Source organism: Ursus americanus, chromosome 1 (genome assembly GCF_024610735.1).
Source record: "Ursus americanus isolate L20-20 chromosome 1, mUrsAme1.1.p, whole genome shotgun sequence".
Lineage (NCBI taxonomy): Eukaryota > Metazoa > Chordata > Mammalia > Carnivora > Ursidae > Ursus > Ursus americanus.
In genome coordinates this window covers 10823628-10850186 of record NC_142127.1, presented here as the reverse complement: position 1 = coordinate 10850186, position 26559 = coordinate 10823628, and the positions used below count along the sequence as shown (strand labels likewise).

The window sequence follows — 26559 nt, the reverse complement described above, 5'->3', positions numbered from 1 at the left end:
GTTATTGTCTATTGAGGAATCTCTGTGCAGAATATGCATTGAAAAGGTGGGTTGGGAGGGTGAGGGGTCCGTTCTACTTGGCAGTGGGATTCATAGAAAAGGTGCCCTTAGGGTGAGTGGTTGTCATTCACCAGAAGGGATCTGGGAGTGGGAACATCTCTTTAAACTGAAGGAACAGCCTTGATAACCTGTAGTAATTCAAGATGACCAGAGAAAGATGGGGGGTGGCAGAGAGGGCAGGAAGAGCTGGGGGGGGGGGTGGCACTGGCACAATCACAGAGGCTCTTATTTGCCAAGCAATAAGGCACTTGGACTTGATTACTTTCCAAAAATCTTCACACTTGGGCCTCCTGAAGGTCTGGATTGCCAATCCCATCTTTTGCTCTCTGTACCAGTCTGCAGTATCCATGGCAAGCAACCGAAGTGAAAATCTGACGGCTTTAAGCTGAGAAGGAAATCACTGGAAGGCTACTGGGAGCTCCCAGAATTCCTGATGAGACTGTAGAATCAGTCCCGGGCAAAGGTCAGGTACAGGGATACCAGGCCATAGCCCAAATCATGCCATAGAACCCATCCCGGGAGGACCCACCAGTTGCTGCCACCCTCCCGCTGCCTCTGCTGGTCTCTTGGCATTGCTGGAGCTGCTGCCCTTCCCTGCTGGGCAGGGATCCCGGCTTCTCCTTTGAAGGGGTGTGGAAGGATGTCTGGTTGGCCACATGCCTACGCCTGGCTGCAAGCAAGCCTGGGAATGTGACTCTGCGTCCTCCCTAGTGGACATGGTTTCTCCCATTAAATCTCCAAAGGTGGGCAGGACCTCAGACATTGAAAGGGGCTCACACGCAGGTCAGTCATAACAAAATGCCTCAGAAAATGCTTCATCCGGGCCTCGATGAAGCCTTAACTCGATACCAAGTCGTGAGCTACGAGAGGGAGAACTCACTGCCAGTTGATTGTTTCTGGGTTGTTGTTGTTCAAAAAAATCTGTTATTTTGCTTTTGAAAATACTGTTTCTTCCAGAAATAGGTAATTGAGAACTGCCAAAAAAGGATCTATACTTATTGGATTTAAATCTGAACATAGTGGGGGCGGAGGCGGGGGGAAGAGAGGCAAACCAGAAAACAGACTCTTAACTCTAGAGAACACACTGCTGGTTACCAGAGGGAGGGGTGAGGGGAGGGGGGAAATGGGTGTTGGGGATTCCTAAGGAGGGCACCTGTGATGAGCACGGGTGCTGTATGGAAGCGTTGAATCACTATGTTGTACACCTGAGACTAATATAACACTGTATGTTAACCAAGTGGAATTTAAATAAAAACTTGAAAAAAGAAAGAAAAAATCAGGGAGTGAATTAGGTTACTGGGGAATGAATCACCCGCCTCATTTCTGAAAGCTGCGAGGCTACCCTCCCCTTGGATTGAGTTCGAGCTAGTTGGGCCCCACAAAGCTCAGGCTGATAAAGGAGGTACCCTCCCCAAGGCAGTGGGAATCCAGAACCACAGGGCACACAGACCTGACAGGCAAGCAGAAAGAGGGTCAGAAGAAGGCCCTGGAAATCCTTTGTGCAGAGCTGGGGGAGTCTGGGTTCTTTAGCTCTCTGCAGTAGGAACCAAATCTAGCCCACTTGGCAAGAGGAAATTTAGCGGAAGAATGTAGAGGACTTCGAGATTGGACAGGAGGAACTGGGTTTAGAAAAGAGAGAAACCAACGTAGTTTGGGGGGCAGGGTAGGAAACAGGGCAGGGCTAAGATCGGGTAGCAGGAAATGAGCTGTTCAGGACAACACTGCTAGGAAGGAGCGAAGCCTCAACTATTTTTAGGCTATTTTCTCTCTGCCTAGGATTTAAATACCAGTAAGGGATCACGCCATTGACTTAGCTCTGTTTGCTTGCCTCCCCCTGGCAGATTTGCTGCGGGTTCCTGATTTTAACTGCAGTGGACTGAATGACAATAGGGAAGAGGTAGTATTGAGAAAGGACGTTGGGGTGCTCTAGGAGATTTGCTTGTGTTTTTCTTATGACTGATTCATATCTCATTGAATGAATGTACCGCCATTTATTTATCTATTCACCTGCCTATGGTCATTGGTATTGATGGGGCTTTTTCATTTTTAAAATTAACCAGCAGTTGTTAAGTTTCACCGGCTTGCCTGCTCGCTGTGGGGTTCTGTTGATTTGTTTTGAACACTTGAGTTTGTGCTGGTGATTTTTACATCGTGCATTACTGCAGTTGCCCCAGTGTTCAGCTGGAACGGGGCTGCTCAGGAATTCTTGATCTACCAGGTGGCCCATTGACTAAACTAGATTGGGGTCCAGTGGTTCAGAGAAAGCCCAGCTCTACTGAGACCATCAGGCTTGGGGTCGCCTCGGCCTGGGACCCCAGCCCCATTCCCCCTGTCTAAAAGAGCACCGTGAGCCACTTGGTTGTCCCTCGGAGGACAATGGAACTTGATGTAACTACATCAGAGCCACTCTGAACACACATTTAAATTCTCCAACCCAGTGATAGGCACTTTGCTAGAAAAATAAAGCCAAACCCTGCATTTCTTGAACAGCATGATCCCAAAGGCAAGTTGACCACTTCATCTGGTGCTCGAGAGAAGAAACATCTAGATCCTTATTCCTGGAGATAAAAGTGTCTGAGTGGAAGACACTTAGGAAGAGACTGTACAATATTCCCCCAAATTGTGTGTTTTGTACTTAATGGGAGATTTAAGGGATTTTTAAGGGTGACATTGCCAACGCAGGAGTTTCATGTTATGCGTCACCTTGATGGAAGATGTCATTCTACCGAGAGCCCTTTCATTTATAAACACGCTTATGCTTTTATTATTTTGTTTGACCCCACACCCACCCTATGCGCAAACAGGTCAACTACTGGTATTCCATTTTGCAAGTGGGGTTGCTGAAACAGGGAGTAAAGAGCAGGGCCAGGATGGGGGAGAGCAAGAGATGGGTCATTCCAAGTGCACTGTGGGATCCTGTCTTTTTTTGAGATGTTGAGATTTTGTTCATCATGGGCTTTTGGCATTAACTTTGATTTTTAAAATATTGTGTTAAAATGTTACCTACCTTGATTACTGAATCTTTTGCACCCAAAGCTAGTGCCTTAATTGTCTTATTCTAGTCCCAGCCCTCTAGGCTAGACGTATTAGCCTGGATCCTATGAAGTATCCATTCACTGCATGTCAAGAAGGGATGAATATCAGTAATTGCGTATAGTTCAACCTGATGGATCCTTCCAGAAGGGAGTCCTGAGGGCTTGCACGGGTCTCTGCACTACATGTGACTGCCTCATTCTTCTGTGCAGAGGTCCTCAGCCGGGTTGCACATTTTAAAACCAGCCTTGGGGCTTTTATGAAAGCCAGAATTTCAGGCTGGGGGTGGAGAAATGGTATGTGTGTTTTCAAAAAACTCCTCCAGTGAGAACCTCTGGATTACAGCCTCTGGATCAAACGAGGTTTAAACCAGGCTGGAGAGGCAGAGTATCCTGGATTCAAATTCTGCCGGCATCACTTTTTAACCACAAGTTCTGAGGCTGGTTACACGTTGTTGCGAGTGGTGAGTAATGTATGTAAGTGACCAGCACAGTGCTTGAGACCTACTAAATCCTGGATACTGGGTAATGGTTCTACGAGCTATTACTTTGTCCTGACGCCCCGAGAGTAAGACACCCCAGGTCACCCAGCAAGTTCCTGCAAGAGTTGGGTTTGTGCCCCAGGTCTGTCTGGCCCGATATCTAGAGCCAAAACAACCACATTTGATGTCCACTAAACGCTCCCTCGAAGGCCGGCAGCCCTTGGTCATTAGCCCACAACGTTTCCAATGAGCCCTCTGTCCCCGCCGTCATGGATGAGGATTGCCCTTGGCCAGAGCCAGCCGAGCTGCCCAGGCGGAGAGTGGAGGCACTGCGGGGAGATTCCCCGCCCACAGGGGAAGCCCCCGGCCGCCTCTATTACCTTGAATGTCCCACACTTCCGACTGGAGCTGCCAGCTGCTTTCATTTCCTCAGCTCCAGTTCCTTTAACCTTTTCTGTGCTGCCTTCTGCTCCTGGCACCTCAGCCCACCGCAGGGACTTCCCGAATGTTGAAACTGCGGGCATCACAGGGGACCTCTCCCTTGGGGACACAGCCAGTCACTCATTTTCCTGAGTTTCTCGCCCTTTTTGCTTTCTGCCCCGCCACAGGCCAACCAAAGTGAGTGAGTGGGGCTCAGCCTCTTCTCTGGCCACCTCTCCTCCTCCCCTCTCAGGTTCCAAACAGCCCCAAAGTCTCGTGGCTTCTGCACCCTGAAGGTGTCCTGCCTGGGAGGCTGCACTAGCCACCTTTCCTGCCTCAAAGGCCCCCCCATCACACTCTCCAGGCGAACCCCCTGGTCCTCCCTTGAACCCAGAGCTGATCAGCAGACTTTCTGGGGGTGTTCCCACCTCTGGCACCGCTGCCTCCAGGTCACTTCCAGCCTCTTAGGTGACAGCAAGTTTCTAGAATTCAGTTGTATCCACTTCCAGCCCACATACCAGACTGTGAGCTCCTTTAAGGCAAAAGCCCTTGCCTTCCTCTCCCCGGAAACCCGGATGCTCACAACATCTCTAGTGATAGTAGCCACATGACCTCAGTGCCCGCAGCTCACCAGGCGCCATCCTAACCACCATGGGAGGTGATCTAATTCATTCGGCCAATGCAACAAATAACCCCATCTCCCTTATTTGACAAACGAGGAAACTGAGGCACCCAGAGCTCGCGTGATGTTTCCACAGTCATACAGCTGCTATGTGGAGCAGGTGGAATTTGAACCCAAGCATCTGAGCTTGTAGGGTCTGCGTGACCCCAGCATGCTATGCGTCCTTTCTGGTAGGGAATGCCTGACAAGAAGGAGCTAGGGAGGGGCGCCTGGGTGGCATAGCGGTTAAGCGTCCACCTTCGGCTCAGGGCGTGATCCCGGCGTTACGGGATCAAGCCCCACATCAGGCTCCTCCACTATGAGCCTGCTTCTTCCTCTCCCACTCCCCCTGCTGTGTTCCCTCTCTCGCTGGCTATCTCTATCTCTGTCAAATAAATAAATAAAAATCTTTAAAAAAAAAAAAAGAAGGAGCTAGGGAGGGGGTTTGTCCTCTCATGGAGCTCAGGTCTTGCTGGGGCCAGAGCAAGCACGCATGTGCCCCCACACGCGGAGCATGGGAAGATACACACGCAAGGGTAATAGATGCTACCATGCGTGGTATAGGGCAGTGCTTCTCCATCGCATACATTCATCGCTTGGAAAGCTAGTTAAACTGTAGATATGGATTCACGTGGGATGGGACCCGAGACTCTGCATTTCTAACAAGATCTCCGGTGATGCAGGTGCTGCTGTCCAAGGTCCACACTTTCAGGAGAAAAGATGAACCCTAAGGCCAAAGTAGGTCAAAGGAGGGAGATTTCAGTGTGAACTGCAAAGGTCCTGGGATAGTGCCCTGGGACTGGGATGAGAGCGGCCCTGGGATGGGCAGAGGGCAGGGAGAGAAACACCCTCCCTGGGGTCACCCAACTCCCTGCTCTCAGGGGCCTGGGAGTGAGGGGTGGTTCCAAGGACCAGGGACTTTTGCTCCAAAGCCACCTCAAACCCCACTCCCCTTAACAAGCAGCGGTGCCGAATAGGAGCTCCACATGTGAATGGCCTGTATTTGCGACATGCCCATTTCTGATCATGTCAGGAAACATTTTGCAAATTCAGAAGTCAGAGCCAAAGGGAAGTGCTGTGTGGTCTACAGCTAGCTGCAGTAGTTAAATAAGAACAATCTTTCCCCAAGTGGTTCCTCTTGAGGACAGCATTTCTGCTGGCTCCAGGACTTTTGGCCATCTATAAAGCTTCACAATGGAAAATAAGGAAATTCTCAAGGAGGAAGAGTTCTTGGCTAGCACTGGAGAAGGAACAGCCATCAACCAAACCATGTTCCCTGCAATGGAGGTCTTTGAAATCAATGGTAAAGTACCGCTTCCCAGTAATGACTTTGCTTGGTGATGTACTTTTTCGGTTGGCAACATAAGAATAGACAAGGCGATAGGAAGCCTAGGTTTGTGCCATAGACGCTCACTAATACCTTTCTGGAATGCTTCAGTCTGGGATTCATGGGATGTTAGTAATAGATGTTGTATCTGTAGCATATAGTTGGGGTTTTTTTCAGCTTCACAATAGAGTGTATTAAAATATTTGCCCTTGCTAATACGTACTGTACATCCCTTCTTTTTTATTAGGGTCTTATTTTGACACATGGGGGTTGTGACAAAATGGCAAAGCAACACAAGAGGGATGAAAAAGTTCTGCAAAAATGAGAGCCAAGGGCTACATATTTATTTAATGTAATTCCTTTAAAATTCTTTAAGGTGACTTCCGTTATAACTGATGTGTTGATCGGGGAGTGCTTTCTCCATTTCGTGCTGGCTAGGATATGTTCATAGCTTCATAATTAGTTTGTCTTAGATTCAGTGCAGGTTTTAAAAATTCAGGGAACTCTGTCATCTTTATTTTTCTCCCTCATCCTTATACAGGTGATGCATTTTTTAAATCTTCTAGAATTTAAAGTCACCAGTGAGTGTTTGCCACAGGGGATCTCTGATTTCCCATGCTAGAATATCCTCTAGGAATTGCCTTCCAAGTTGATGAGTCATTCCCACTCCAGTCTTTCCTGGAAGTCGTATGTTCAGAGCAATTGCAGCTCTGTCCCCCAGCCTGACCTGTCCCTCTCACCCAGTATTTGGTCACTGGCTGGAATTGAAGGGGGGTACAAAGATGCACAGTTGAGTGTTCTGTCTTTAGGAATTCACAGTGCGGTAACAGAGAATGCATGGGTGCAAATGACTTTACTAGTTGTTGGTTATTCAGAACTTTGGGGAATGTAGCATTCTGGATATATGACTTTTTAAGATACTGAAAATGTGCAAGCAAAGTCAGGGAATCAAACATATTCAGCACCTACTAGGCACAGCCCTTGGCACCGAGAGGACACACAAGAATTAACGGGGAGTCTTCAGTCATGTCAGTGGTGGCAGGAGGTTAGTAGGGATCAGGCCACCTGTAAACAGATGATTTTTATACAATCCTAGGACAGATCTATGGACAGATCTAACCTGGTCTGACCTGGAGGTCAGAGGTGAGACCTCTTCTAAAGTGTAAAGGATAAAGGGAATTCATGAAATAAGATGCTGGCTGGGGCAGGAATAGAAGACCGTGGGTTTATGATATATTCATAGGGAGTATTTAGAAAAATACAAAAAGTTGCATGCGGTGGGGCCAACATTGAGTGGGGAAAGTTCAGTGGGGATTGAGACTAGGGCCAATTAATTTAGACTTTGTCCTGAAGACAATGGGGAGCTTTGAAAGTCTGATGTTGGGCTAAGAGACATTGGTTTGCATTTGAGATTACTCGCTATCATAGATGTGGAACAAGCTAGAAAGAGTAACTCTGGGGATAGACAGAAGCATGGCAGTAAGAGACAATAAGAGGCGGTGGTTATAAGGAAGGAAAAGAGAGAATGTTCTGGACAGATATTAGAATTCAAGTCAGTAGGACTATAACGGTGGGGACAAGGCAAGTGAGGGGGAGGCCAGCCTTAAGGGGGAAATTCCAGATTTCTGACTTCAGTTATGGATACTATTAATTAAAAATCTAACTAAAAAAACAAAACAGCTCGGTTAGAAGGAATATTTTTCTTTCTTTCTTTCTTTCTTTCTTTCTTTCTTTCTTTCTTTTTCTTTTTTTTTCTTTCTTTCTTTCTTTCTTTCTTTCTTTCTTTCTTTCTTTCTTTTCTTTCTTTCAGATTTTATTTTATTTGAGAGAGACAGAGAGAGCACAAGCGGGGTGGGGGATGGGGGGAGGGAGAAGTAGACTCCCCGCTGAGCAGGGAGCCTGACGTGGGTCTTGGCTGGATCCCAGGACCCTGAGGTCACGACCTGAGCAAAAGGCAGATGCTCAACTGACTGAACCACCCAGGTGCCCTGGAAGGAACATTTCTCTAAACACATTCACAACCTCCTGTCTTCTCATACAAAGATCTTGGAACATATGGAAGTTTCTAGATGAATGCCATAGGGACAGTAATCACTGTGAGGCTCTGTAACATAGTGACCCCCTCACGGCTTACTGAAATGAAGCTACTTGCTTCAGCACTAAATGGCTTCAAGCATCTTCCTTTCCCCCTCCCTCCTTCCTCCCTTCTTTCTCTTAAGTCTGTTGAAGATTATTTTCTGAAGAGTCTCAACAGACCGGTGCTCTTGCTGCCCTGAATGTCCAACAAAACTCCATGTCTTTCCTCATGGACTAGTATCAGCTCCATCTTCCCCCTCAGGCGGAGCATTTGGGCTCAAACAAGAGACTCTCCATTTGTCCCCGATGACAATATCCTTCTGGCATGTACTCCTGTCCATCTTTTTGAAAATTATGAACATTTTTCTGTCTTGAGCCTTCCTGTCTCTCTCCCAATGTTTCTGGTTTCTCCAGAAGGAGATCTGTTAGCACATCAGGAAGCTCTTGCAGGTCTGTGGGATGTAATCTATCTGGACCTCTCAACTATTTCAGGCTTCACATCTCGCTTCTTGATATGTCTTCCCACCAATTTCGGTCCAAAGAACATTCTTCTTGGCAGAGAGAACCCCCAAAAGTACAGATAGAGAAGATGTTGTTTGTTTTGATTTAACATTAAGCCCTGGCTCCCAGCTGTGGGTCTAGCTGTCTCCTCTTCCTGCTCGAAAGATAATTTCAAGCATTCTCCTAATAGACCTTAACCCTGGAATCTATTCAAGGTCACCCTTGTTGACGTGCTCACTGTCACTTCAGGTCCTTGTTCTGACTTTGTTTTTTGTCATGTCACTATTTCTCAGCACCTTTTAGACGTCCGGCTTTACCCCGGATTTTTTTTTTCCAGCCTTTTATTATGAAATAATTACAGATTCACAGAAACTTGCAAAAAAATGTCTAGGGAAGTGTCTGTGAGCCCCACCTAGTTTCTCCCAGTGAGAACATCTTGCATAGCTATAGGACACTATCACAACCAGGAAACTGATATTGCTACAGCTTACAGAGCTTATTTCGATTTCATTAGTTTTATAGGCACTCATTTGTGTGCGTGAATACAGTACTCTACAATTTTACCATATGCATATATTTGTGTAACCATCACCAATATCAAAATATCAAACTGTTCCTTCACCACACAACTCTCTCGTGCTGCCTTTATAGCCACACAGGCCCCTCACTCCCCCACCAGCTATCACTGCCCCCCAACAACCCCCAATCAGTCCCCCATTTCTATAATTTTGTTACGGAAAGAATGTTATCTAAATGGAAAAAGTATGTAACTTTTTAAAGATTGGCTTTTTTTTCACATAGCATGGTTCCCTTGAGATCCATCCAAGTTGTTCTATCAACAGTTCTTTTTATTTATGAGTATTTTTCGTGAGTATTAGTCCATGATATGAATGTACCACACTTTGTTTAAGCACGCACCCATTGAAAGATGTATGGGTTGTTGCCAGCTTGGGGCTATTACAAATAAAGCCACTATGATCATTTATGTACAAGTTTTTGTATAAGCCTAAGTTTTCATTTCTCTAGGAATGAATGCCCCAAAGTGCAATTGCTGGATTCTAAGTGTATGTTTGGTTTTATAAGAAACAGCTGATCTATTTTTCCAGTGTGGTTGTGTCATTTACATTCCCACCAGCGATATACAATAGATTCAGTTGCTCTGAATTCTTGCCCACAGTTGGTATTATTACTATTTTTATTTTAGCCATTCTGATGAGTGTACGATTGTGATATCTTATTGTAATTTTGATTTGCATTTTCCTAATGGCTAATAATGTTGGATATCTTGTCACGTGCTTTTTTCCCCATTTGTATATGAAATGCCTCTTCATGTCTTTTGCCAATGTTTTAATGGGATTGTTTGTCTTTCTGACTATTTAGTTTTGAGAGCACTTTATCTATTCAAAATACAAGTCCTTTGCTGGATAGGTGGTTTGCAAATATTCTCTCCCAGTCTGTAACAGGTCTTTTCATCCTTTTAACAATCTTTTGCAAAGCAAAATCATGTAATCCTGTGGAGGCCCTACCTAGCAATTTTCCCTTTTATGGATTGTGCTTTTGATGTCAAGTCTAAGAACTCTTCACCTGGCCATAGGTCCCCCAATTTTTCTCTTGTGTTTAATTATAAATATTTTTCTCTTAAGTTTAATTCTAAAAATTTTATAATTTCACATTTTACAATTAAGTCCATGGTTCATGTAACATATGTATTATATACATATACTTGCATATATGTATATAATATATGTAATGTATATATATGTAATATACACATACATATACATATGTATATATACATATATAATGTATACATGTAATACATATGTATATTTGTATATATAACATTGCATATGTATGTAATATGTATTATATATGTATATATATTATATATGTATTATATATGTAATGTATATATAATATACATGTGATGTGTATATGTAGTATATATGTAATATATATATAATGTGTATATATACTTATATATTAAATATATATATTTATATTTATATATATTTATTTATATATATAAATAAACAAATCTTGACCTAATGACCTAAATTTCACTTAGGTCAAGATTTGTTTTGTTTTTGTTTTGTTTTGTTTTTCGCCTATGGGTGTCCAGTTGCTCCAACACCATTTGCTGAAAAGGCTCTGCTTCCTCCATTAAATTACTTTTGTAACTTGTCAAAAAAAAAAAAAACCAGTTGTTTATATTTGTGTAAGGACAATTCTGTGTTCTTTATTCTGTTCTGTAAACCCATATGTCCATCCCTCCACCCATCCCACACTGTCCTGATCACTGCGGGTTTATTGTGAGCCTAAACGTCAAGTCATTATTCCTCACATTTTATTTGTCTTTTTCAAGATGATTTTCGCCATTTTGTGGCTTGTACCTTTCCAAGTAAATTTTAATTTGAGCTTATCAATACCCACAAAAAAACCTTGCTGGGATTTTGTCAAGGAGCTGTGTTATACCTCCAGATCAGTTTCGGAGAATCGACATCTTACTTTGCTTAGTCCTGTGAACTCAGGGTGCCTCCACATTGATTTAGGTCTCTGTGTTTTTTGGTTTTGTTTTTTAATTAGGGTTTTACAATTTTCAGCATACAGATCCTCTATACATTTTGTTACCTTTATATCTACATATTTCATTTCCTTCGGATTGACTGTAAATTCCATTACATTGTAATTGCAATTTCCACTTATTTGCCAGTAGTGTATCAACATGTGACTGAATAAGAGAGTGAGAACAGACATCCTTGCCTCGTTCCCAATCTTCAGAGGAAATGGTTCTGGGTCACCATGATCTATCACGTTAGCTTTAGATATTTCTTAGATGCTCCTTTTTTTTAAAAAATTTTATTCATTTATTTACTCAAGAGAAAGAGAGAGAGTGGGAGAAGGAGCAGAGGGAGAGGGACAAGCAGACTCCATGCTGAGCATGGAACCCCACACAGGGCATGATCCCATGACCCTAGCCGAAATTAAGAGTCAGGCGCTTAACCGACTGAGCTACCCAGGCACCCCAATGCTCCTTTTTTTTAAGTTAAGGACAATTCTCTTTTATTTCTAGTTTGCTGAGCGTTTTTATTTTGAATTTATTATTATGAGAGTTAGAATTATGAATTTTAATTATGAGAGTTTTATTATGAATTTGATTTTGTCAAATGCTTTTTCTTCATCAGTTATATGGTTATTTGATTTTTCTTCTTTGCCTCATTGATACGGTGGATCATATTGATTGATTTCTGGTATCGAACCAGCCTTGTATTATACCCATTTAGTCATGGTATATAAATTCTTTTTATACATTGCTTGATATGGTTTACTAATATTTTGTTAACGATTTTTGTGTCAAATTTCATGAGAGATACTGATCTTCAGTTTTCTTTTGCACTGTCTTTGATTTTCATTTCAAGGTAATCCTGACCTAAAATGAGTTAGGAAGTGTTCTTTACTCTTCATTATCTATAAGAGAGTGTGTAAAACTGGTGTTAATTCTCTTAGAGGTTTGATAAAAAACTCCATTAAAATTATCTGGGCCTGGATATTTCTTTTTCAGGAGATTTTTTAAGTACGAATTAAGTTTATTTAATAGATGTAGATATTCATGTTATCTATTTAATGTTGGTTAAGACATGGTAGTTCGTAATTTTGGAGAAATCGGTTCATTTCTTCTAAGGTGTGAGCATGAAGTCAGTGATAGGATCTTCTTATTTTCTTGGTAAGGGCTGCAGGATCTGTGGTAATGGCACGCGTTTCATTCCTGATATTGGTGATTTGTGTCTTTCTCTCTTTTTCTCTTCATCAGTATTTCCAGAACTTTATCAATTTAATTGATTTTATTCAAGGAATCAGCATTTTGTTCTACCAGTCTTCTCTTTTTTTTTTTTTTTTTTAATGATTTTTATTATATTATGTTAGTCACCATACAGTACATCCCCGGTTTCCAATGTAAGGCTCAATGATTCATTAGTTCTGTATAACACCCAGTGCACCATGCAATACGTGCCCTCTTTACTACCCATCACCGGTCTATCCCATTCCCCCACCCCCCTCCCCTCTGAAGTCCTCAGTTTGTTTCTCACAGTCCATAGTCTCTCATGTTTCATTCCCCCTTCTGATTACCCCCCCTTTCTTTATCCCTTTCTTTCCCTACTGATCATCCTAGTTCTTATGTTCCATAGATGAGAGAAATCATATGATAGTTGTCTTTCTCTGCTTGACTTATTTCCTACCAGTCTTCTCTTTTGTTTTCCTATTTTAAATCTCATCGATTTCTTCTCTGATCTCTATTATTTTTTATTTTATTTTTTTTCTGGTTGCTGAGGGTTTATTTTGCTCTTCTCTCCCAGTTCTTTGAGCTAGGAACCTAGTTTATTGGCTTCAGACCATTTCTCATGTGTAACGTGAGCCTTGAGTGCTGCTATAAATTTCCCTTCCAGTACTACTTTGGATGAATTCAGTAATTTGGTATGTTGTATTCTGACTTTCGATCAGTTTTATTTTTAAAATTTTTTATTTAAGACTTCATAGCCCATGCATTATTTAATTTTTGAAAAACTTTCCAAGTGTTGAGAGGTTTTCCTGTTGTCTATGTGTTATTGACTTCTATTTTGATTCCATTGTCAAAAAACATACTCTGTGCAACTTCATTTCATTTCCATTTTGTTGGGGTTTGTTTTATGACCCATGCTATGCTCTGTCTTGGTGAATATCCCAATGTGAATGGAAAGAATGTGTATTCTGCTGTTGTTACATGGAGTGTTCTATAATTGTTCATTAGATCCTGTTGGTTTATGGCATTGTTCATTTCTTCTATATCTTTGCTGATTGTCTCTCAATTTCTGAGAGTGGGGTGTTAAAGTCCCCAATATGGGGGTGCCTGGGTGGCACAGCGGTTAAGCGTCTGCCTTCGGCTCAGGGCGTGATCCTGGCATTATGGGATCAAGCCCCACATCAGGCTCCTCCGCTAGGAGCCTGCTTCTTCCTCTCCCACTCCCCTTGCTTGTGTTCCTTCTCTCACTGGCTGTCTCTATTTCTGTCAAATAAATAAATAAAATCTTAAAAAAAAAAAGTCCCCAATATGATTGTGTCTATATTGATTCCTCCTTTCAGTTACATCAGTTTTTGCTTCATAAAATAGAAGCTCTGTTGTTGATTTCTTGGAGATAGCAACTCCAGCATACAGAGGAGTCATGCTTTTTAATCTACTTTTGCCACACTATCTGCCTTCTAATTGGTATATTTAAACCATTTACATTAAAGTAATTGATGTGTTTGGGCTTAAATCTGCCCCATTATTGTGCATTTTCTCTTTGTCCCTTTGTTTCCCATTATCAGCTTTTCTTTTATTACTTTCCTATGGGTTACTTGAACATGTTTTAGAATTCCATTTTGATTTATTTATAGTTTTTTGTTTGTTTGTTTTTTAGTTCATCATTGGAAATAGTTTTCTTACTTTTTTTCTGGGCATTACAATAAACATGTATAATTTATCACAGTCTACCAACGTCAACATTCTACCACTTGGAGTCAAGTTTTGAAAACTTATTTCCATTTATGTATTTTGAGTCTTTCCATTTTTGAAATGCAATTGTCTTAAGCATTTCCTCTACATGCAGTAATTATCACTTAATTATAATTTTTCATTTCAACCATCAAATGTGATTTTAGGGGTGCCTAGGTGGCTCAGTCGGTTAAGCGTCTGCCTTCGGCTCAGGTCATGATCTCAGGGTCCTAGGATTGAGCCCCATGTTGGGCTCCCTGCTTAGCAGGAAGTCTGCTTCTACCTCTGCCCCTCCCCCTGTTTGTGCTCTCTCTCTCCCTCTCTCTCAAATAAATACATAAAATCTTTAAAAAAATGTGATTTTAAAAAGTCATGAAGGGGATGGTCTAAACATATCTCTAGGTTTACCCATTCTTTTTTCTTATTCTTCTTTCCTTTTGGAAGTGCCATGCCTTCTGCTATTATTTTTTCCTTTCTGTTTGAAGAAATTCCTTTAGCTATTTTTTTTCTTGAAGATTTTATTTTTAAGTAATCTCTACACCCAACCTGTGGCTTGAACCCTGAGATCAAGACTTGCATGTCTATTGGCTGAGCCAGCCAGGTGCCCCCCTTTAGCCATTCTTCCAAGGTAGATCTACTAGCAATAACTTCCCTTAGTTTTCCTTCATCTGAGAATCTCTTTACTTCCCATTCATTCTTAAGGAATATTTTCACTAGATACTGTTGATAATTCGTTTCTTCGAGCACATGAAAAATGTCTTGTCACTTCCAATTTCAGATGAGAAATCTGCTGTCATTCAAATTGGTATCTGTATAGGTAATGGGTTATTTTTCTCTTGGCTGCTTTCAAGATATTTTTCTTTTTCTTTGGATTTTTAATTTTCTTGCTATGTAGGGTTTTTTTCCCCCCAGATTTTTAACTCATGATGTGTCTTGCTATTGATTGCTTGAATTTATCATGTTTGGGGCTTGCTCAAGTTCTTGAATTTGTGGGTTTGTGACTTTCACCAAGGTTGAGAAGTTTTCAGCCACCATTATTTCTTTAAATTTTTTTTTCAGCTTCACACTCTTTCTGGGACTTTAAGGATATGAATATTATGTGTTTTGTTATTGATACGTAGATCTCTGAGCCTCTGTTCATTTTTTTTAAGTCATTTTTCTCTGTTTTTCAAGAAGGGTAATTTCTATTGTTTTATCCTTTAGTTCATTGTTTCTCTCCCTTATTACTTCTATTGCCCTATTGAGCCCATCTAGTGAGATTTTTTTTAATTGGAGCTTTTACATCCCACAATTTCCATTTGGTTTTTCTTTATATTCTCTATTTTTCAGTAGACGAAAAAAAATTTTTTGTTCAAAATATTTGTAATTGCTTATTAAAGCATTTTTGTTATGCATGCCTTAAAATCCTTACTAATTCCAATGTTTGTATCATCTCCATACTGACACCTGTTGATGATCTTTTTTTTTTAAGATTTATTTATTTATTTATTTGAGAGAGTGCAAGGAGGGGCAGAGGGAGAGGGAAAGAGAATTCTCAAGCAAACTCCCTGCTGAACATGGAGTCCAATGCGGGGTTCAATCCCAGAACACTGAGATCATGACCTGAGCCAAAATCAAGAACCAGCCACTTAACTTACTGAGCCACCCAGGTGTTCTGTTGATTGTCTTTTTTTCGTTCAAGTTGTAATTTTCTCTGTTCTTGGTATGATGAGTGATTTTCCATTGTATTGTGGACATTTTGTGTAGTATGTTAGGACACTCTAGATCCTGTTTAAAATTTTCTATTTTAAATCATACTGTTTAGGTTTATCACATAAATTCTGGCTCACTTTTGTGAGCTGTGGTTCCAATAACAACTTTGTTTTCAGAACCTTGACTGTTCTATTCTGGTCTGCTTTGTTTACATGATGCTACTAGTACTCTTCTTTGCTCCCTGCTGATGTTGTCTGCAGGGACAGAAGATACTTTTCAGACTGCCCAGTGATCCTGGGTCAGGGGTGGGAGACATCAAGCCAACAGGGCAGCGACCACTTTGCTGGGCCTACTCGCCAGCAGCCCAGTACCGGGGGCAAGGAGAGGGGTCTTCTGCCCACACCAAGCCACCTTCTGTCACTGGGTGAGGGGCTGGGAGATGACAGGCCTGGGGACCCTAGAGTTTATACACAGACTGTTTATCTTCATTGAGATTTTTTATGGAATTAAAATTTTATTTCCCTCTGGAGCCACATTTTCACTGTGAGTCAGTCAATAGAGCTGTCATATTTCTGAAAACTGCTTTCCTAAAATCTTCACCTGGACTCACCATAGTTTACTCCAGGGATGCTCATTCTAGTTTACTGGAGGCTTCATTCATTCTCTCATCTCAGACAACCCTTCCTTGTTGGTGAAATCACTTTGGAATAGATGTTCCTTTGCAGTTTCTTCTACCCTCTTAGAAATCAGCATCGAGGGTAAAGCATTTATCAGATTTTCTGCTTTGTAAGTGAGTTAGATAAATGCCCACAGATTCAAAATTCCCAGTTTCTAAGATACCTTGCCTCTATGCTACATGAGAGCTCTGACTTAAAAGAGCATTCTGGGGGGCGCCTGGGTGGCTCAGTTGTTAAGTGTCTGCCTTCGGCTCAGGGCGTGATCCCAGCGTTCTGGGATCGAGCCCCATGTCAGGCTCTTCTGCTGGGAGCCTGCTTCTTCCTCTCCCACTCCCCCTGCTTGTGTTGCCTCTCTCGCTGGCTGTCTCTCTCTCTGTCAAATAAATAAAATAAAATCTTAAAAAAAAAAAGCATTCTGGGCCTGAGTGGACACCCTTGAACTATTCCCATCCATAGGACCATGTTTGTTTGTCCTCTCACTATCTTCACTCAAATGCCTTCCACCCTTCCTACCATCTGGTTTGAAAATATCTGTATTTTCCATGCTGGCCCTCACTGCCACCTCCAACCCCTATGACACCTGTGCCTCTGAAGCACACTATCCTTCTATTCCTATTGTTTCCTCAAGTTTAGTGCTGTCTACAAGGTCATATTCATTGTCCACCATCTACTCTTCAATATGAGGCTTCCCTTGTATGTTACCCATCCTCGCCCTGATTGTACGCTTGCTTGAGGTCTGAAGTTGCATTCCTGATGCTTTTCCAACACTTTTGAACTGGCACTGTTCCACTCTGCACATGTTCAGGACCCAGACCTCAGCAACCAATTATTCATCCATTCATTCGTCATCTTTCTGGCTCATCTTGCGTGGTAGATACCATGTTGGTGCTGGAAGGCAGCCCTAGAAGCTTCCAGAATATTGGGGAGTGGGGAGGGAAACTGAGACATAAACAGACATAGTTCAGGATGATGGATGCCATATCAGGTGGAAAGACGGAGTGACGTGGGGAAGCAGAGCAGGGTCCCACCTAAGCCAAGGGAGTCAGAGAACGTATCTTGGAGCAGGAGAAGCTCCACTGTGCTCCCAGAGGATGAAGAGGAATTATTCATGCAGGAGGGAGGAGGCAGGGTTTATACTCAGAGAAGATACACGGCCTGGAGTGAGAAGGGTGTAACGACGAGTGGTCCAGCCTGCCTGTGGGTCAGAGTCCACATGGGGTGTGGTGTGTGGGTACAGCCATAGGAGAACCAGGCAGCAGGTCTTCCTGATTGTCCCAAGGACAGTGAACAGCCATGGAAAGGCTGAAGGCAGGGAAGTGACTTGGCCAGGTTGTGTGTGAGAGAGTTCACTCGGGCTGCTGTGTGGGCCACCATCTGGGACGTGCAGATACTGTGCTAGAGGGATACTGTGCTAGACCAAGCATACCCAAGTGCCACTAACTAAAAAACCACCTAGCCAAGAAATCATTCCTCTTGCTGCTGCCAAAGCCATCTGGAGACCACCAGGCATCAGAAGATGCTTAAGTAGGGGTCTCTGTTCTGCAGGTGCCTGGAAGCAATATCAGCAGAATAATGAAGGTTCCATAGGTCACAGAAAACAGACTCAAGGTTCATACTCATCTATGATAAGAGTCAACTGAAAACCCACCATCATCTACCACAAAGCAAAAAATGTGTTCATAAGTCTCTATTCCCTCCCCTGGGATGCCCACCTATGATCCCTTTGCCCTTCACACCTGCCCTTGGGGCTCATTTCAACTGCATTTTTCCAAGGGCAATTGTCTGTGTAGGTTAATGAGGCAAGCTCAGGCCCTAGGGTTAGATGGACCCAGGGGCATGTGCCTGTTGTGTTGCCCTAACTTCTCTGAACCCCATGTAAGAGGGTGATCACACCTACCTTGCAGGATTGCCAGAAGCATCAGAGACGATATCAGACAATGCCTTGCACAGAGTAGGTGCTCTGTCAGTATGAGTGGTGGGAAACACAGGGCCTTCTGTGGGCTGCCTCCCTGCCTTTGGATGCCCCCCCAAATGGGGAGACAGCTGGTGTGGGGGGAAGAATGGTATTGGAACCACGGTGGCCCCTTTTGTAATGCCCCAACTGGAAACAGCTTGCCAACAGGGAAATATCCGCATGAATTGTGGCTCTTGTCTTTAAGGGATATTAGGCAGTTATTAAAAGAAGAGCTAAATCTTTCTCTACAAAACAAAAAAAAAAACTAGAGGAATGTCCATGGGAAATCATTCATTGCAGAAAGCAATGCGCTGTATTATATGTAATATATCATTTCTGTAAAATCAAAAGAAAAAAAGCATGTCTGTCTAGCAGTGTATGGGCTTACCAGTTTCCATGAGCAAGCAGGCTAGGAGGAAGGCCACACCCCAGAATGCCAGCAAAGCTTATGTCAGCAGGTTAGGACGTCAGGGAATTGAGGTCCTCCGAAGTCCCCGATTATAAGATTATTAACCCTTGTAAATTTTCTATATGGTTTGATAAATTATATGAAGCATATTTTATTTGTATAATTAAATAATCTAAAGAAAAAAGAAAGCAGAAGCCCGAATCTGAATTCCAGATCTGTGTCTCATCACCTAATAGATATTTCAACTTCTTCAAACCTCACTCAGAGTTGATAAAGTGGCAACAATCCTGCTCCTCCCAAAGTTTTAAACCTTAAGTATGTTCATGCATTAATTCACTTGATAAACAACTCTCGAGAGCCCTCTATCACCAGGCGCTGTGCTGGGGCTTTGCCAGTGCACCTGGTCTAAGGACTGCACTCTGCCAGCTAATGATGGGGGCATGGGCGTTTGCCCAGCCACACTGACGAGTGACCCACAATGGCACTTGCTGGCTTGTGGGAAGAGGAGGATAAGGGGGAGGATTTGAGGGTAGTGGGACTTTGCGTCTTTACCCTCAATCTCCTGGGGAGCCGCCTGCTCACACAGAGGGGGGATTCTGACTCAGGGTGGGGCTCCCTGGTCTCTGCCTTCCACAGTAGCTGCCTTACACCGGGGTTGTGTTTCAGATCCGAACCCCAAGAAGAGAAGAGGGGTGAACTGCTTCATGGTCCTGGTGGCCATCTACCTGATTCTGCTCACCGCAGGTGCTGGGTTGCTGGTGGTGAAAGGTAAAGAGGTCTGGTCCCATCTGGTGCCTCCTCGGGTGACACAGGGCTCAGGTTGAGTGGAGAGCCCTGGGGTCACCGCTGCCCACCTGCCGAGAGTGAGTTCTTAGTCCCTGGGTAGCCGGGGATCCACATTGATGGGGGTTGGTGGGGGGAAGTGGACAGGGGAGTGTGTGGTGTGTGTGTGTGTGTGTGTGTGTGTGATAGAGAGAGAGAGAGAGAGAAAGACATAGAGACAGATTGAGAGAGAGACAGAGAAAACATCTGCGAGCCTCTGTGTGTCTGAGCAGTAACCAACGCAATAATTTCACATGGCTCTGCTGTGTGGGTCTTCCATCAAGACTCCCCAACGTCTGAGCAGGAAGGGGCTTTATTGATCAGACTGTTCATGTTAACATGATTTTACTTGCAAAGTGTTCCCAGTCCAAATGCTAAGGTCATGAAGCAATTCCATCTGCAGACACTGAAGTCACCCAAGAACATCGTGTGCCCAGCTGTCATAAACATAGGTCACACGTTTATTCAGGCCACGTGTGATTACATCACACCAGCATATTGGTCATCGTATGTTCATGCCCAGAGCATGCAGGAAGGCTGAAGGTTGATCATGATGTTGTGGGTACATTCCTAGGCCATGCAGGAATATTCTATGAACATGTAATGTCATGCCTAAGTGTGGAGTGCCCATGTGCAGGATATAGAAAGAGCTCTGTGCTCACACCAGGTCCTCACGGCACATGAAATGTGTGTTCAGTATCCAGGACCCACAGAAGTTATGTGCATATGACACAAGAACTCAAAGGCCTGGGGCTTTAATGAGGTCTCTAAAAGAAGGCTGTGGGGTGGGGGTGGGGTGTCCAGTTTTGAATCTGCAGGAGCGGCTCTGGGCGTTGGAGACTCACGTCATCAATGTAACGCTGGCTGCCGAGGACAGCCCGTCCTTCTCTTTGCTCCAGTCAATGCCCATCCCACACCTCCCTGGAGGCATGCTGGGGCTGCAGGTCCTGCACGCCCAGATCACCCAAGTCCGCACCAGGCAGGAGCACCTGCTACGGAAGGTGGACAACTTCACTCGGAGCCCAGGTTTGGCCCTCTCCTGTCTGTGCTGGGACTCCTCAGGGGATGGAAAGGAGGGGCTGCTGGTTCATGGGCAAGGGACTCCTTGGACCTGAATCCCCTTCCCTGGCAAGGAGAACATTCTAGAACCCTGGGGCCCAAGGAAAAGGGTGAGAACCATATGGAGTAGGCAGAAGATGGATCTAGAATGTTTGGGAGGATGGGTAAAACACAGAGCCTGGGGCAAGTCCCAGGACCACTGCCATGTAGCCGACGAATACTGGCCCATGTCTAGAGAGAGAGTAATGGCAGGCACCAAGAAGTCTGGGCCACGTGGGGACCTTGGAGGGACAGGGCGGTGGGACTGCTGGGAAAGTGTGGCAGCTTAGAAGATAGGCAAAAGAAAATGGAGCCCAAGGTGGAGATGCCAGGGCTCCCCTCCCCTTGGTTTTTTTGGGCCTGAGGCTGGGCCATGTGAGGCTGTCCTACCATTACTCCCACCATTCTCTCAGGCTGTGCCAGAACAGGAAGGGCTGATTTGGGCAAAAGCAGCTGCTAGGTGTGACCTCACTGTTGCATGGAGCTCCGGCCTCTATGTCAGGGGTGAGCTAAGGCTAAAGGGGTTCTGTGCCCCTGGGAGCATGTGCTGAATGGGCAGAGGGTCCAGGTGGGTGAATCCCCCAGAGGCTGTGGTCTTCCCAGTGAGCACAGGTGAAGGCCAAGCCAGGATGCAGGGACAGGGGACAACTGTGGCAGATGGGGAGAGTCCAGGCTCAGATGACACAGGGACCATCACTCCCTTCCTTGAGATACGACAGAGCTGGTTGTGATCAGCACGAGGGGCCTGCCTTTGACCCGAGGCTCTTCCTGAAAGCGTGTGGCTCCCAAGTCTTCTGACAATATAGAGTAGACTCTGGGGGTCTCAACCTTCTTTCCACACTTCTGCAGCCCCAGGGATCTATATCTCCCTGATGCAGACCACTAGCTGCAACAAAACATCTGGCTTTTACCAAAAACTCAGTCCTGGAAATTGCTCAGAAGTTTGGCTCCTGTTGTTTGAATCCTCCATCTGCCTGAAGGCCTTGCTTCTCAGCCTGGAGGGTACAGGCTCCTGACTTACAGCTGGGTGCTCTGGGTGCATCAGCCCCGCCTACAACCCTCTCTCCTCCCCTTGCAGAGCTGTTCCGGGTCAAAGGGGAACGAGGCGCTCCAGGTACGTTCATTTCCCCTCTGACCCATGCTGCCCGCTCACCACAGACTTCCGCCATGGGCTCCTGGGCTTGTGGCTTTCTGGGCCTCGACCCCAGCTTACTGTCCATGGGCCCCCACAGCTCCCCACAAACTCACTGGTCTTCCGTTGGGTCAGCTCTCTGTTCCTGACCATGCTGGGACTCCCGGCCTCTGGGCCTTTATCCTCTCCTCTCCTGAAGTGGGAAATGGCTTCCCATCCACCCCACCCCACCAAGTCTAAGCCGCCTTCCAAGGTCAGCCCAAGTGCATCCCCCTCCGGTGCCCTCTCCCCCTGACACCCCAGCTGCAAGTGTGAGACTCCCCCTCTGTCTCCCATAAGCACTGTTTCCAGATGCTTCTTACCCAACACCTAACTTGTCCCCCCATCTGGCTGTGATCATTTCCAGGGGTGCACGGCTCATGTTTCCTAGAGCACATAATGGGAAGGGCAGCCTCTGGGACCTGAGTTCTAATCCTAGCTCTGCTGCTTCCTGGCCGTGTGACTTTGGGCCAGTGACATCACTTTTCTGGAACCTCAGCCACTCCACTGTGTAAAAACCAATGGAGATAATTTTACTCACCTCCCGGGGTTGCTGTAAGATGCAAGTGAAGCAATGTGCAAAAGTTGCCCGACAATAGCAAGTGTTCTCTGAGGAAAACACCTGTGCCTTCGTTGCTGTTTCTTTCTACCTGAACACACACAGCTTTGGCTCCACATGTGTACACACATGCACACACACTTCACTCCACCCCTACTCTACCCTAACCCCGGAGTGGCTGGAATGTCATCTTGAAAATAATTCTGCACAGCATTCTTGGGACAGAACTCTTTGGCCTCATAATTTTTCATGAATGGCCCAGACTATGTCGCTGGGAGGGGGAGAGTTTACAGGTGGCCTTGCACAGTGGCACAAGTGTCCATTTGCACCACTGGCACTCCTGTGGACAGACCCTGGTTCTCTCCGGAGACAGGTGGCTTTGAACAAGTCACTTCACACTTCTGAGCTCTTTGTCTTCCCCTATGAGATGGGGATAATGCCAGGACCTCCTGGGATTGGTGTGAGGATAAACCGATGAACGTAAACATGTGTGGTCCACTGCCCGGCTCAGAGTAAGTATTCAATCGTGTCGTTGTTGTTATTTGCTTGGTATTTTGTCGGGAAGAGTAGAGGAGCCAATGCTTGGGCAGCTCCAGCCTGATGAATGCTGGCTCCTCCCCTCCAAGGAGAGGCTGTTCTAACAGCTTCTACTGCTGTAGCCGACACAATCAGGGCTGACACCTCTTCTCAACCCAGTGGGTTTAGTCTGACGTTGTTTTTGTTTGTTTGTTAATTTTAGTTAACACACAGTGCAATATTGGTTTCTGGAGAGCACCCAGGGCTCCTCACAGCAAGTACCCTCTTTAGCATCCATCACCCACCTAGCCGACGTTTGAAGCCTGCTCCAGCACCTGCCCCAGGCCCAGTGCTCCAGGACCAGACGTAGTGCCCAGCTCACCCCCGGGTGGGGATCAGCCTCCCTTCGGTCCCTCTGTCTCTGTCTCTCTGTCTCTTTCTCTGTGTGAATGTACATGTGGTCCCCAACTTCCAACGGCTCCAGTTACAGTTTTTCAACTTCACAATGGTGTGAAAGTGATACTCATTCAGCAGAGAGTGTACTTCAAGTTTTGAATAGGTTTTTATTTTTTTAAAGATTTTATTTATTTGACAGAGAGAGAGCACAAGCAGGGGGAGCGGCAGAGGGAGAGGGAGAAGCAGACTCCCTGCTGAACAGGAAGCCCGACACCGGACTCAATCCCAGGACCCTGGGATCATGACCTGAGCCAAAGGCAGACGCTGAACCGACTGAGCCACCCAGGCGCCCTTAAATTTTGAATTTGGATCTTTTCCCAGGCTAGCGACATGGGGGGGGACGATGCTCTCTCGTGATGCTGGGCGGGGCCGCTCCCACTCAGCCAGGCATTCACAAGAGCAAATAACGGATATGCTGACAACTACTGTCCACAGACAGCCATGCTGTTCTCACTTTTAGTACAGGAGTCAGTAAGTTACAGGACAGAGTCAGCACCGTATTATAAGATAGGCTTTGCGTTAGATCATTTTGCACAACTGCAGGCTAATGTCGGTGTTCCAAGCATCTTCAAGGTAGGCAAGGCTGAGCCACGATGTGTGGTAGGTTAGGTGTATTAAATGCTTTTTGATTTAAAATATTTTCAATTTCTGTTCTGTCTATTGAGATATAACTCCATTGTAAGTCAAAGATCTGTATGCGTGCGTGTGTGTGTGTGTGTGTGTGTGTGTGTGTGTGTATACTGTCCAGCTTCGTCTCCGTGTCTCTCTCAGTCTCTCTCTGTCTCTGACTGCCTCTTTGTCTCTGCCTCTTTTTCTCTCCCCTGGAGCCCAGAAACCAGAGTCAGGATACTGATTCTAACAGCTGGGGCTCAGCAACACCCCCGACACCTCCCCAGCTTCCCCCACCACCCTGGACTACCCAGGCAGTCTCTCTCCCCTCCCCCATGGCCTGCCTTGCCTGGTCAGGGCCCCCCAAAGGCACATTTTCCTGCACCAGCACCTGAAGACCAATAGGTGGGTCCCAGAGGATGGTTGAGTGCACGGCCCAGAGGTAATGGGTTTGGTCCCAACACAGCCTGCCCTGAAACTGCACTCTGGCCCAGGCTTCCAGAACAGTGCAGGTGGGGGCAAGGGCCTGCACCTAAGTCAAGTTTTGGGGAAGGATAATGTGGAACACACCCATACCTCTCTTCCCCTCCCCTATGTGTTCTGGACTTCTCAACATTTACTGAAAGCCTCTTAAGGCTGACACCTCACCAGGCACTCAGAATGCAGACATAAAAAGACAGAACCCCTGCCCTCAGGGAAACATGATTTGGTTACAGCCCTGGCTTTTACTCTGAGAGGATGGGGCAGCTCCCTAGGTAAGGAGAGCATCAGGGGACCTAACCTTATGGGTCACAGAAGGTTCCCAGAGAGAACTTTTAGCCTTGTCCTGAGTGTGAGTGGAAGGTGGCAGGAAATATGGATCCTAGGCAGACACCCATACGTGCAAAGGACCTGAGGTAGGAAGGGGGGTTGGTGAGCCTAGGAAGGCAAAGAAAGAAGACCCATGTGCTGGAGTGCAAGAATGAGAGGAGTGGAGGTGGGAGACAGGCTGGGAGCAGCAGGGACTAGGCAGGCCTGGGTCGGGGAGGTGAAGGCGGTGCCCTTAGCTATGTGCAAGGCACTTTGTTGACTCCTCACACTAACCCCAAGTGGCTGCTGTGATTATCCCCATTCTGCAGATGAGGAAACGGGCTCAGAGGGTTGCTGACTTGCTCAAGCTAACTCTGGCGAGGCTGGAGGAGCAGAGTCAGACTCTGGAGGGGGCCTGAGTCCCCTCCTCGGTCAGTGGGGGCCTGAGTCCCCTCCTCGGTCAGTGGGGGCCAGCTGTCAGCCTCTGAACTGATTTTCAACAGTGCCCTTTCCTGAGGCTTGTCTGAGAGGGACTCTAGTCCCGCGTTCTGCTTCCATCCCTCGGGACCCCAGTCTTGTGTAGATGGGATGGGTATGGCATTGTGGGTTCCACAAACTGGACTGGGGTTCTACTCCAAAATAGAAAGCATGTCACAGGCTTTGTCATCGTGGTGCCCTGACATGGGTAAAGGCCTTGCCATTGGGAAACCTTGAATCTGCATGCCTCTCTCCAAATGTGTGACCTCAGGCAAAGCCATGCCTCTCAGGAAGTCATTCTCCTCTTTGGTGTTGTGGGAACGCGCTCTGGTCTGTTTGTGTCTCCCCCATATTGCCATCTTGAGAACCTAACCCCCAAGGTGACTGTATTAGGAGGTGGAGCTTTTGGGAGGTGATTTGGCCACGAGAACAGGGCCCTCTTGAATGGGATTAGTGCCCGTATAAAAGAGACCCCAATGAGCTCCCTCCCCTGCCCTCCATTGAGTGAGGACACGGCAAGAAGCCAGCGGTCTGCAACCCAGAAGAACTTGACCACCCGAATCTTGGACTTTCAGCCTCGAGAACTGTGAGAAATGCATCTCTGTTGTTTACAAGCCGCCTGCTCTGCGGCGTTTTGGTATCGCAGCCCAAATGGACAGGGACAGGACAAGGAGTCCTGTCCTGTCTGGGGCTGCTGTGAGTCTTGAGTCTGCAAAGCAGCTCTTGGAAAGGGAGAGAACTCTATGTGAGTGACAGCAGAAATGGGTGCCATGTGTCCAGAGCCGGCCGCCGGGACCACCCCATGGAGCTGGTATATTGACCCCATCTTACTGATGAGGAAACTGAGGCTCAAAACAAAGAAGTAACTTGCACCAGGTCACCCAGCTGAAGGGGTGCTGCTGCTCCTGGAACCCAGGTCCATCCGACGTGGCCGCCCTCAGAACATGGCACCTGCACCACTGCGGGTCACCTGTTAGGCCGTGAGCTCTTGAGGAAGGAGCTCTGTCTTCTCTTTCCTTCCTTCCACACAGTATGGCTCATTCTTGGGCTCAGTGACAGTTCGCTGAATAATGGTGTGAGAAGGGGCCCTGTCACCCCCCCTTGTAGGTCGGCTCCTGGGTGTCTCTGCTCCTCTGCTTCAGGTCTTCCAGGTCAAAGGGGCCCGGGGCATGCCTGGCATCCCAGGTCCACCAAGGCCACGGGTTGAGAAGGGGGACAAGGGGGCCGAGGCATGCTACGGAGCCATGGATAGTGGCTTCTGT

At 45.8% G+C, this 26559-nt stretch overlaps 1 protein-coding gene across 1 annotated transcript in view; it reads left to right on the top strand.

The window, feature by feature from the left end:
• The first annotated feature begins 5776 nt into the window (after positions 1-5776).
• The window catches only part of MARCO (macrophage receptor with collagenous structure), a 37102-nt gene continuing 16319 nt past the window's right edge, over positions 5777-26559 (top strand). Inside the window, exons 1-4 of the mRNA XM_045804081.2 lie at positions 5777-5958; positions 19467-19568; positions 20427-20648; positions 21799-21834. Of these exons, the coding sequence (XP_045660037.1) occupies positions 5850-5958; positions 19467-19568; positions 20427-20648; positions 21799-21834 (469 nt within the window). The 5' untranslated portion in view covers positions 5777-5849. The remainder of the gene's footprint in view (positions 5959-19466; positions 19569-20426; positions 20649-21798; positions 21835-26559) is intronic.